Raw genomic sequence first — 12,663 nt, forward strand, 5'->3', positions numbered from 1 at the left:
AAGAAGAAGGACCCTTGAGCTTGGAATGAAAAACTTCTGAGGCTTCCATTATGGTTTGATATAAAATATTCTCAACTTGGTTGTCAGCTGGTGACGCTATTCTGAGATTGAGGAATGGAAACTTTGGGACGGAGGCATGTCTGGAGGAGGCAGGTCAGTGGAAGCAAGCCTTTGGTATTTACATGAGCCTCTTCCTTTAGACTACCAAAGCTACCAGCTCATTTCCCAGGAAGCTCCACTCTGAGAAAGGTCCTCCTTAAGAAATAGGGAGGCAGTACGGAACTGGCTTACTCTCAACTTCCCTGCAGCCTTTACAGAAGAGAAAGTGAGATTTCTCACTTCTCTAGAAGAGTTTGCAAGAGATGCCTGAGAAGCATTATCAGAGCACAGGGGAATAAAACAGATAATATGTGTGTGTGTACCCCCACCCCGGTGCTACAAAAATACCTTAAAACCTTGCTAGCATTCCCATAAAGCTCCAGGGTTTAGTCCACAGGCAAGTTCTCACCACTGTCCACATGGAGCAGGACTAATCAATATCATATTACAGAAGCACTTGACCCCGTTTATCCCTGTGGATGCTTGGGGAATCCTTAACATTCAGAGCTTTAAAAATGTGCTCCTGGTGTATTTAATGAGAAGTTCCTTAGTGGTTTGGCTCCTGGTGACATTTAGAAAGTCTGGACACTTGGCTCTTCTCTTGGGGGTTGCCATTCCTGTGAATGAAAGGGTCTGGGCTGCAGCAACAAACTGGAGAAGAGGCTGTGTTCTTGGGGGAATGAATGAAGGCAGCTGAGTTAGAGAGAACCGCTGCAGACAGTAAAGGTGACAGCAGCAAGCATATGTGCTCAGCAAAAAGTAGTTATAACTGAATAATCATTACACTGCAGGAACAGCTTGTATTTCTTGGGGATTTGTAATGCAAGAGAGAAAGATTAGATTGTGAGCTGACTGACCACTCGTGGGTAGATGTAATGGACAAAGCCATTCCATTTCGTGCAGACTTCATAGTTCATCATGAAGAACTGGGTGAGGAGCTATAGGAAAATTTAGAGCCTCTCTGGACATCACCTAAGCTAAGAGGACATCACCCCTAACTGACTCTTTCAAGCCTGGAAACAGTCTGCCTGCAGGAAGCCTCCCCTGATTACGTCAATAGTCCATCGGTGCTATTTCTGGTTCCCACTCATAGGAATCATGAGGCTGGTCTGGATAGAATCCCAGTGGTTGACAGAGAGGGAGAGAGCCTCCTATCACTGATAAGACATGGCTTTGGCATTATTCAGGAAGATGCAGATGTCTCTTGCCAGCTGTGAGCCTCCAATACCGCTTTCACAAAGTCCTTTCATATTTTTTTCTCCCTCGGGATGCTCAGTGAGTCCCTCCCTCTTCTGAGTACATCCTTTACCAGGCTTATTTCCTCCTTCCTAAAATGAGGTTCTTGATGTCACTTGAGAGCTTGAGGGAAGAGCAGATTATGAGCAGATTATTTACAACAGTGTCCTCCTGGGCCCAGGGTTCCTGGCCTTGCTGTTGTGGCTGGGGGTTCTGCAGCATTTTCATTCTCCAGCACCACTCTGGTACCATTGTGCCAGCTTTGTCATGTACTCAGGGCACAGGTTAAGGCAGAGCCAGTGTATTCACTTCAACCATAGTAGCCCCATTTGGTCATGGTTTATGGTTGCCATGGCAACATCCAAGGATGGTTTACCCCACTTTCCCAGATGGCTCCCAGAAGAAACAGCCTCTCTAAAACAGAATACCACAGTCACACCAATGGCCTTAGCTGTTATCTCACCATTAGTTATTAGGAAGGAGCATCAAGTTGTCTGAATCCAGACACACCCAGAAGGGATTGTCGTGCTTCTCCTTGGTACTGAAGCCCTCAGGCTAGTTAGAGGTTCACTCACCACAATCAGATCCCAAGGTCCCTACAGAAGGGAACCTCTTGTCAACATGGGGGTCTTTCTGTAGTAAACTATGTTCTTTTTCGAGGATGGGCTGGATTCCTTGGTGCCCTTCCTCCATTAGAAGTGTTTTTAAGATACTCTTGTCTCCCCCAATGGCAACCAGCAACAAAGTGTGAGTGAGAGTGGACCAGCATTCACACAAGTATCCAGGTTGGCTCACACAGTGAGGAAGGGACACTGCCTTCTCTGCCTAATCTGCTTTGCTAACCCAACCCATGATTATTTTTAAGCATATGTACTAAAATGTCTCTTAACAAATGAAACATGAAACAAGTGTTTTTTTAAAACAAACTTTTAGCGCAAATGCATACATGGTCATGTTGGGCACAGGTGGGAAGAGAAAAGGTTTTCTTTCCTGGTTGAGGAGTAAGAAAGGTGTGATGTGGCAATGCTTTGAGCAAGCTGCGCTGCTCCTCCTCCCTGGCAGTGTGGAAATAGCTCACTTCACAAACATGGGCATTTGAAGACCTTTTAGAATTCACTGCATATGGAACCTTGCGGAAAGCTGGCTGGGGCCACTGTTGAAGTTGTTCATCTGAAAAGGCTAGGATGCACTACACCAAGGCTGAGGTGACACTTCCAGTCCCCTGGGTCCTCCATCAGTCTTCCTAAACTGTGCACTGTGCTCTAAGCCCTGGGGCTTACCTCTCTAGACAGCCTCCCCAGACACCCTTGTCCTTGGCTTTCAAAAGGGTTTGGCTAATAGGAGGCCATGTCAGGACCATGCAAGAGGGAATTAGATCCTTGTTGGGTCATGGAAAGTCAACTGAGTCCCTGAATTGGGACTTTGAGAACACAGAACTGATCTTGGAACATTGTCCCACCAGCTGCTCTGACTTCTGCCAATCTCATTGCCCCACCCCTGTTCTGTATCTCATGGACACTAAAAGCTCCTATTGCTGCCAGTCCTGGGGGCTTGCAACAGTTCTCTGCTGGCTGGCCTATCCCTGCCTCTATCTTCATAAATACCATGTGCCAATGCCCCTCAGTGACTCTGCTTGACTGTGCCATCTGCTCTTCCAGCATCCTGACTGAGAGACACTATAAACACGCCTGCCTGTTAACCAAGAGCAATGGCTTAGAACTGTGCACTGCGAAAAAGCTGGGAGGCAGACTCAGAACATGATGTACTCTCTTGCTGCTGGAGGCTCTGAGGTATCCCTGAACATGCTGCCTCCCTGGAGAATTCATAGTACCCAGAGCTGGCACTGAGCCCAGGGAAGTCTTGCAGAAAGGTTAATACCCACCATGCAAACAGTCTAAAGGTTTCAACCTCACCAGCTGGGGGTGGTTCCCTTCTTGAAACCAAAGCTCTTTGAATTTGCAGATTAGAGGTCGCATGTCCCACTTCTCCAGATTCAGAGTGGGATATTGGGTACCTACAACTAAGTGGCTCTCCCAAGACCTTCCCAGAGAGGCACACGGGTCGGGGAAGTGCACAGGCTTGCTGACTTCATTTGACCACCTTTCAACTTCAAGAGGGAGCTGGAGAGAAATCAGAGCTTGGTCTGGGATATGCCTCTTCTTGACCTGTGTAGAATCTGGCAAAGGTTATTGGGTGATGGATATACCAAGAGCCAGACAGTGCAATGGTCCTGCATGGTCTGCGCTTCAGGGGCCTCAACTGCCAGTGCTTTCTGAATGACAGTAAAGACTACTGTCCCCCAAAGGAAAGACAAACACAAATCCCAAACTGGTTGCCACCCTCACCTCTGTGGCATAAATGTAGGGTCCTGGGACTGGCATGCATCCAAGACCCCATCTGCTGTGACAGCTCTGACAACTCTGCCGTCAGAGTTCTGCTACAAAGACCCTATATCTTTTAGGATATAAAAGATACATCATGTGCTACATCATCCCATTCCAGGGTTGAATTCTCTGTTGTGGGGGAGCATCCTCACTTGCTCATCCAACTCCAGTGGCTCGCAGGACACAGACTGGCTATGCTTGGTTCTCAAGGCCAGTGTAGCTCTCAAGGGCCAGGCACTAGCAAAAGAAGAGGAGTTTCAAACAGGAATGAGCTCATGCCCTTGGTCTCATTACAATTTCATGGCCAAGTTCACTCTTACGAATCTCTAGTACATAGTACTTCCTAGGTCAAAGCGTCCATTCATTTCTTAAGGCCCCTCTACAGCTTGTTCTCCAGCCGTCAGCTTGTTCATTTTCTCCTCTTCTACTCTCTATTCAGAGCAGCTAAAGGCCACAGCGATGATGATGAATATGTATGCATAGAAGTTACCACACTGAGCTACTTGTCTATATGTGCCTAGCCATGTTGGTTTGCCTCACCGTGGTCTGAACTGGAAAATCTAAAACCAAAGTCAAGTTGTTTCTTTAATCATTCCATTTGCCAAAGCAATTGAAAAGTCAAACTAACATACAGAGATGCTTAACCACTTACCTAAAGTCCCACACAAAGTCTTAGATGGCATAAATATACCTCTTATCCGAGCTTTTGTATTATCTGTTTTGTCACTGATCTGGGAAACATTCCAGAGGTTTGCTACAGTTCTACCACATATCACTTATTTCCTACTTTCCGAGCGAAAAAGGCAGGAGGGTCTTTTAATCAGCAGCAATTAACCAATCATAGCATGAGTCAACAAACACGTTTCTAACACACCCAGTGTGTGCTACATAGAGACTGTTAGTCCCTTCAAAAAATTGCCCTCTTCCATTGCAGAGAGATGAAGCTAGAAGGCAGTTGTCAAGACAACTGGTACATTTTCTCCAAACCCTTGCATCTATGTGGAACCACACGGTGGTCAGTGGATGAGGGCAGATGCCACCTCTAGGCCTGGTCCTTAAAAATCCAACTCGCCACTCTTGAATGACTTTTCTCAGAGAACATGAGGCACTACAGAATGATTTGGGAGACACTTGCCTGTTTCTCCCAAATATTGCACACATGGAGAGAGCCATTCTAAATGTACAGGAAATAAGTGAATTCACTGTGCACCATGCATACTTTATAGCATTAGTTTCTATTCTCTCCTAGAACTGGTTCAAAAGAACATTTCTAATTCATACTGCTGTATGCTGCTTCTCAGAGAGACTTTTGGAGCTACTTACTGGCACTAATACAGTCTATCATCCAGGGTTTCTGAGTGACTGAACAGAATATGCCATTCCCACCCAGGACAAGATATGATGCAACAAGACCATAAATTTGGAGCGTGTTGAGCTAGTGACATTTTGGGGTTTTGTCATGGTATCTAGCATTATCTTAAATTAATACAGATGGTACGAAGTCCCATATTAAACAGGAATGCTTGGAGTTCATTGGAGCTGACCCATCTTTCCCACGGCTTGGGGATGGGGTCTTGTAGCTCCCTTGAGCTAAGAGTGACATAATCCTTCTGATTCCCAGAGAATGGGGACACAGAGGGTTCACACAAGGAAGATGAGACACAGAGTAAGCTACTGTTTCAGGGTGTGTGTGTATGTCTGTTCTGTGGAACAGACTCCCTTGGGGGACATTCAGTGAGGACAGTCCAGGAGCCTGCATTCTTAGTTTGCAGCAGAAGATGGACTTTGAGACCAGCCAGGCTGAGGGCATGACAGTGTACCTTATCCCATCAGTGCCGTATGACTCTCCTAGACATCCACGTTGTAAAGATTCCCTTAATGTGGAGATATGCATTGTACAAGACTGAAGAGAGGGGTTCAGGCAGGGGGTGAAATATTTAAAATCAGATACTAGGAGTGAGCATTGGAGATGGTCTCCCTCTGAGTTGGGTTGGAGGGGGGATCTTGGGAGAAGTACTTGGCACAGTAGTTACAGCTTATCTGGGCATCCTAAACCCTCACTACTGCTATGAAACATCCCCCAGGGCCCATTAACAAGGTACCCGTTCATTTTTCTGGTCTATTCTCACAATCCCTAACCTCAGCTTCTTGCCTCCCCAACAAAAGTAGGTATGAGACTCTGTGTTTTCATAACTTTAGTACACGGCTCCATCCTCAACTCTTTTCTCTCTGGAACCAAGGAGAACAGAGGCTATGAATTACATACAGAATTTACAGCCCAGTGTAAGGCCACACCTAGCAGCCACAGAGAAACAGCTACACAGCCAAACTTCCTGAACCTTATAACACAGTAAAAATGCCACCAATCAGCAAGGACAGACAGTTGTCTGCTTCCACAGCTTTCTTCCTCTCTCAAAAGGAGCCAGCACCCCACCTGGGGAAAGCCTTTTAAAGCTTGAGAGCCGCAGAGTACAGCTTTCAACGCTGCCCAAGAAAGGATGCCAGGCAGGGCAGCCACACAGTCATGAATATACTTGGTAAGATGCTCCAACAGGCTAAGAATCAAGGCTGGGATGATGCCCAGAAAACAGGAGAAAGGCGCTCCTGGTTCACACAACTGCAGCTGCACTAAGACTATCCGACTATGTCCTGGGTAGTCCCCTCCCTCTCCTGTGCATACAGGAGCCCTCCAGGGCCAGCCCTTACCGGAACCATGCCTCTGGCGCAGAAGTACAGCCTGACCGGATGGTAGAGAAGCTGATGAAGAAGCTGCAGCTGCAGTGGTGGTGACTGTGTGGGTTGCAGAGGCAGCAGCAGCAGCAGCAGCGGCCTCCGGAACTTCTGGTCCAGCAGGAGGACTCCCAGGAGGTGGGTTCTTGTCTCCATGCCCAGGTTCAGAGGTGGTGCGGACAGTGGCGCCTGCGGTGCTGGAGCTGACAACGCTGGGGGCTCCGTGTCGACGTGGGCCACTGCTCTGGATGTGGGACACTGCCTCAGCAGCCTGCATGTTGGGCGGTGCGAAACGCGATAGCACGCGCAGCAACGCCTGGGCCTTGTGTTCCTGAGTGTCGTCGTCGCTGTAGTCCGACACTCGACACTCATAAACTCCTTCGTCCTGCAGTCGTACAGCGGACAACCGAAGGCGGTGTGAGATGTCATTGCCCTGGACACGCACGGTCTGTAAGACAGCTGGGTTAGAGGCCTGACCACATCTGCTTTGGTGACTGGGGCTCTTGATTCCCCTGTCACTGTGCCAACAACGTGCCAATTGTCATAGCTCCCCAATATTTCCTAACACCTCAATGCATCTCAATTCAGGGCACCCAGCTCTCAGTTGTGTCTAGCTAGACATCGTGTTGTACACTGTGTTGGGTCCGCAGTTCCCCGTTCCCTCAACTCACATATATTCTTGCTTAGACTTTCCCATATTTCCCCTTCAGAATGTAATTCTCCACAACTTGCAAGAAATTTCGGGTTGGGGCTCTGTGTCACTAACCAGTCACATCCTTCCTGCACCTCAATGTCCAGGCTAACTGCTCTGGGATATCCTACATATACCTGAAATCATGCTCACTTTCACTTAGAACCCAGACAGCCTGGTCTGTGTCCATCTTACCTATATAGCATGCATAGCTACACATCCCCTGCCCTGTAATTTACAGCTAGTCCTTGCCTTGCTGAATACTGAACACTTGTTAAGATCCCTGACAAAGCCCTCTTGGCCTCTTGTCATAGTGGAAATGTTAAGACTATGACCAAACGCAGGCACAACCTCTGGATTGGGACTACGAACAGGTTCCGTCGATTTTAGGCCCTGCTACTTCCATGTTCCTCCAGTTGTACAAACATCATCGGGTCAAAAACAGCCCCCAGGAGACTACAACAATGCTATCCACAGAGTAGGAGATGGTTGAGCAGAGGGTGCTTGTGGAGAGCTTGGTGAGTGTTCAGGGTGGGGCAGAAGGGGATGGGAAATTGAAGCAGCCTAAGCTAGAAGCCACATTCAAGGTCTTGGAAAAAATGATAGCAAAGGAAATCAAGAGAAGGTGCATGCCAGGGGCCTGAGCAAATGGTGAAGCGGGAGAGGTTTTTATGGGTGAGCAACCAGCAGGGTTGGGGAACTGATTTGGGGGCTGATTTACACAAAAGACTACCTAATCCCTCTACTAGCAACAGATGGCGCCTGGAATCCGCCAAGCAGCCCTCAATGCTTCCAGAAGGTAGCAGAGCTCTCACTGCTTGGTGGCAGAGATTTTCTAAAGAGGAGGGAGCTGCAGGGCGAAAAGCAGCCAGAAGGGGTCTCCCGTGGCCCACGCTGGGCTCCACACTTACGCTGATTTTAGTTGCATCCTTATTTGTTACCTAAAATGCAGAGGGGGGAGGGAGGAAGGGAAAGGGAGGGAGAGGGGAGGAAGACAGAGAAGGAGGGAAAGAGAGATCAATTAAACTGGTGGCATTTGTGCACAGGGGAAACTCTGCCCAGTCGTTGACAACAAGGACTTTCTGCAGATGGGCTGGGAGTAGAAACCCCTGGGGTGTGGTAATGTGATGTATACCAGATAACTTAGCTTTGTCGCAGTGTACCAAGAGAAACTGCTTTGGGGCTAACACCTTGTTTGGCTAAGCAAAACAGGTGTGGCTGCCCTGACACACACCTGTTTGCTTGGGAGAGTAGGGGTACTGGATGGCCAAGAAGACACAAAGGAGGGACCCTTATTTCCTACTCATTTTCTCTAAATCGTCCACTTAATTTGGAACTGTGAAAAATTGGATGGAGGGTCCAGCATCACTGAGACCTTGAGAGCCTGGTACTTGTGGATATGTGCCAGAGGAAGACAAGAACAGGAACTCTAAGTGGAATCGTGGGAACACTGTAGGTAGGTGCATGTGTGAGTGTTAGTGTGGGTTACAGAGCAAACTGAAAGGTTTTCCAGCCACTGAGGGTGGGGCAGCCCCTCAGTAGTTAGTACCCTGTTCTCTATCATGTAAATATAATCTGGAGGAACTGAACTCCGTGGCCTTGAGCAGCAACACCTCGGGGTGGTAGAGGAGAACTGGCAGAACCAATGATCTTCTTTCTCCAGCCAGCACCCATCAGAGTATAGCCCAAAAGCTAGCAAGCATGGGCAGCCAAACTGGATCAGGTGTAGGTTTTCAAGGGTTGGGCGTCAAGGGAGTTCCCTGAGGTTGCAGAAAAGCAGTGTAAAGAACCGACAGCTTCTAGGGACAGCCACCACCGACTTTGACAATGATGTGGAGATGCAGAGGATGGGAGGTGGCTGCGCGACAGGGCGGTGCCCTCTAGGGGTAACCCTCACTTCCCCTGGAAGGAGCAGGGTAAGCACCAATGACACTTGGGCAGCGGGTTACCTTGCTCCGGGCGCCCGGCACGCTGAGCGCCAGTTCGTGTAATAGCTCCCGGGGAGGCTCCTTAAGGTACCACCACTGAATCTCCAGCGAGTATGAGGTGGCTCCGCTGGCTCGGAACGCGCAGGGCATTTCGATATCGTCTCCCTCCCGCACGGTTACATCTTTGGGGACTTCGGTGAATGTAGCTGGGGGCGGGAGAGAGAGGCGTGACCAACTGAAAGGCGGGGGTTTGGGACAACCCGAGGCTGAGGCAGTCGATCTCCCGCTCTCCGGCCTTGGGCTCCCCACACTCCTGTCCCCAGCTACTGTGTGGCCCAGGGCGGGAGGCACCAGCAAAGTTCAGAGAGCAACTGCAAGGCGGAAGCAGAGACCCTCCACTTACTGCAGACTGCTTCCCTCCGGGTCGTGCAGGGTGCAGGGCAGATAGGACCGGGCCAGCATTGGAGTCGGACAGTGGCGCGCCAACTTTTGCTTACTGCAGGCCTCCTCTGCCTTGAGGGGGGGGCCCCGCAGAAAGATTCCCTAAGCGGACGCCACACCGCCTTGGTGACCCTCCTCTGCTCTCGTGCCCCTACCCACTTCCACTGGAGACCGTGAAACCTGCCGCTTCCTTTCCTCCTCTATGGCCAAGCTGGCAGACTTCCGTGGCCACCTCAGCAAAGGATCCCCTGAGCCCAACGCGGCCGCGAAGTTCCCGCGCTCACCGTCGGCGACGAAGAGCAGCAGGCCGTGTAGCAGCAGGGGCGGCAGGTATCCGAGGGCACCGAGCCGGTTCCGCTGTTCCATCTCCCGCAGGGTTGCGGCGGCGGCGGGGCCCCGGCGCGGAGAGGCGGCGGCGGCGGCAGCGTGGGATTGGCTCCGGCTCGAGCTCGGGCTAGGACTCCGCGGAGCCTGCCATGGCCCCGCACGGCGCCCCCTCCCCTGGCCGCCGGCGGCCTCCAATCAGCCCCGCTTTCTTGCCGGCTGGCCCGGCGCGGGTCTGACGAGGGGAGCTGCGCTGGGGGCGCAGGAGGCGAGGTCAAGCCAGGAGGTTCCTTTGGTCGGTGCCTCCTTCGGTCCAGTGGTCCACAAGGAAATGGGGATCCGCAGTTCAGTCTCTGGCCGGCGGGCCGGGCAGCGGCCGGGCTGCACCAGGACCCATCCTTGGAGAAGGGGGTGAGTGTCTGAGAGCCACCAGCTTCTGCCTCTCGGTCTCCTGGCTGGGTTCCCGACTGCCACCTCCTTTGGCTCTCGCCGAGCTCTCCCGCCGCCGCCCCCGCTGGTTTCTCCGCGGTTCTCTCCGCAAAGCGAGTGGGCGCTCAACCGCGGCGCGCAGACCTGGCGTCCGACCCAGCGCAGAGCAGGGAGAGCGGGTCCGGCGTGGTAGACCCGCAGCCAGAGAGAGGCGGGGAGAGGGGGGAGGGGAGAGGAAGGGAGGGGGCGGTCAGTGGCTGGGCGGCGAGCAGCCTCCTCCACAGCATCACCCCCGCCTTCCCCTCCGAGTCCGCCCCGCCCCCACCCCATTGGGCCCCCATCTCTCCGCGGGGTCACTAGGAGCGACCATCGTCTTTCTGGCTGCAGCGCAGCCCCACCCGCCTCTGCTTTGCTTAGGGGGGTCCTCCCACCCAAACTCCCGGCTTCTTCCCAATGTGTCCATCCTTGGAGACAGCTGCTCCACCCTGCTTCCGTGTGTCCCCCGATACTCTCCGCAGCCCCCAGGGCCTCAACTCCTTACCCAGGTTTGGGCCACGAGCCACACCACTCTTTGGCCCAGACCCGGGCCATGACCGGTGGATGGGCGCTAGGGGACTGCGAGAAGGGCGGAGCGCTGTGTCCGGCCAGAAGCAAGGCCAGGTGACAGTGAAGACTAGGAGTCCGCAGTGAGAGAGAGATGTGAGCGCCCAGCGAGCAGGTGCCTGTGGCGCGGAGCGCACCAGAGAGCCTGCAAGCAGCGGCTGTGAGTGACGGCAGAGGCGGTGCGGGTGGGGTGGAATGGGGAGCGCCGGGCACGACTCAAGGCTCCGGAGGTTTCTGGGTGGGGGCGGTTCTTGCCCGAGGAGAGTTGGTCCCTGTGTCCTCACCAGCTCTTCCCAGCCATTGCCCCCTCTTTACCCATTACAAAGGAGTTCCCCCGCCCCCACCACGGGCGGAAGGAGGCAGAGGTGGGAAACACAGTCGGGTTCACAGCCCATCCCCCACTTTTGCATCTTCTATGTCCCTGAACATTTCCTGGACGCCTCCTGAACCACTTTCCTGCCTTCCTAAGGGGAATGTGGGTGGATGAGTGGTTCAACCCGGGCACAATGACTTAGGGGCGAGCCCTGGAGCTCTCCTTGGGGCTCTTCTCTTTCTTTTCCTCAGAATTTGAGATTTCCCAGCTAGTGGTCTGGTCTAGTCTCTTAGTTTAACCTGAAGTTATGGTGGCACATCCCAGTGAACTTCCCCTGCAGGCTGGGGCCAGTCTCCTAGTGTCTCTACCAGTGGACTAAGGAAACCCAGAAGGGAAGTAATTTTCCAGTAGCCATCCTAGTCTAAGACAAGAAGGACACAGTCCTAGAGAAGAGGCTGCTAGCCCTTTCTAAACTTTGCCTTCAACAGTGAAGACCATGGCACTGCATTCCTCTGCCCCTCCTCTTCCTTATGTGACAAGTGGGTCATTTCCACCCACTGGTCATTCACTGATGCTCTTGGGAACAGAAAACCATGTAGACCTTTCCTCCAGGGTCCCCATTGCCTGCTCCCTCTGCATATCACCATTGGCCTGCCTCCCCCTGGACATTCCACCTTTAGAAACCAGACTAGGTCTGTGAATACAAGACCTTGCAGGCCCCTTGCTGTCCTCGGCTTTTGAAGGGAGGGGGCAGACTTGTATCATGCTACACAGATGCAGGGACTTAACATCTAAGGGAGCTGTTGGGGAATTGATTCCAAGCAGGGATCTGATGGCATGAGCTAGCTCACTCACTATGCCTGGGCTTGTTTGGAGAGGTAGTGAGCTTTTTTCCCAGTACCAGGGAATGGAAGACTAATGGCCAGTGGGTAGGCTCACAGGGGGGAATTCCTGCTCCTAGAAGGAGGTAAACCTTGGTCACTCTGAAGGTTTGTGGATTCTTTCCACCCATTTCCCCTGGTGGGATTTTTTTTTTTTGCCTGTGACATAAATTGGTGTGACTATAATAGTAGAATAATAGTAGTGCTGCTTGCCACCATGTGCTTGTCACACAGCAAGACTCTGGCTTCTTTTTCTATGCATCAGTTCTCAGGATAACAACCGAGAGTTCCTTCTCAAACATCAGGCAGATCATCCTTCCTCTACTCTGAAGTCTACAGTGGCTCCCACTCTGCTAAGTACAAACGCTAGTGGCTTCTCAGGATCAAATGGTTGCCTTCTCAATCTCTACTTTCCCCTCCCTCTGCCATCTCTGCCTTTCTGTCGTTCCCCTGGCTCACACTCCTACCTGGACAAGGTCCTTTCTCATGCAATACAACATACTAGGCCCACCCCAGGGCCTTTGCATCATATGGTCCAGCTAGGATGTACCTCTGCCCAATACTCTGCTTTTTGTCAGGAAGTCGCTTTCTTAGCTAGGCCCAC

The 12,663-nt window shown here is 51.6% G+C and overlaps 1 protein-coding gene across 2 annotated transcripts in view; it reads right to left on the reverse strand.

Moving 5' to 3' along the window:
• The window catches only part of Vstm2b (V-set and transmembrane domain containing 2B), a 28,652-nt gene extending 17,414 nt beyond the window's left edge, over positions 1-11,238 (reverse strand). The window contains exons 1-5 of one of the 2 annotated variants that reach the window (XM_040736499.1): positions 10,804-11,238; positions 9,794-10,406; positions 9,090-9,274; positions 8,052-8,081; positions 6,426-6,834 (exon numbers count right to left, since the gene is read on the reverse strand). In XM_040736499.1, the coding sequence (XP_040592433.1) occupies positions 6,426-6,834; positions 8,052-8,081; positions 9,090-9,274; positions 9,794-9,875 (706 nt within the window). In that variant the 5' untranslated portion in view covers positions 9,876-10,406; positions 10,804-11,238. Of the gene's footprint in view, positions 1-6,425; positions 6,898-8,051; positions 8,082-9,089; positions 9,275-9,793; positions 10,407-10,803 lie in introns of both variants that reach the window. The other variant, XM_005085155.4, reaches the window with a different exon arrangement.
• Positions 11,239-12,663: the final 1,425 nt, after the last annotated feature.

This window comes from Mesocricetus auratus, unplaced genomic scaffold, assembly GCF_017639785.1.
Source record: "Mesocricetus auratus isolate SY011 unplaced genomic scaffold, BCM_Maur_2.0 Super-Scaffold_100057, whole genome shotgun sequence".
Lineage (NCBI taxonomy): Eukaryota > Metazoa > Chordata > Mammalia > Rodentia > Cricetidae > Mesocricetus > Mesocricetus auratus.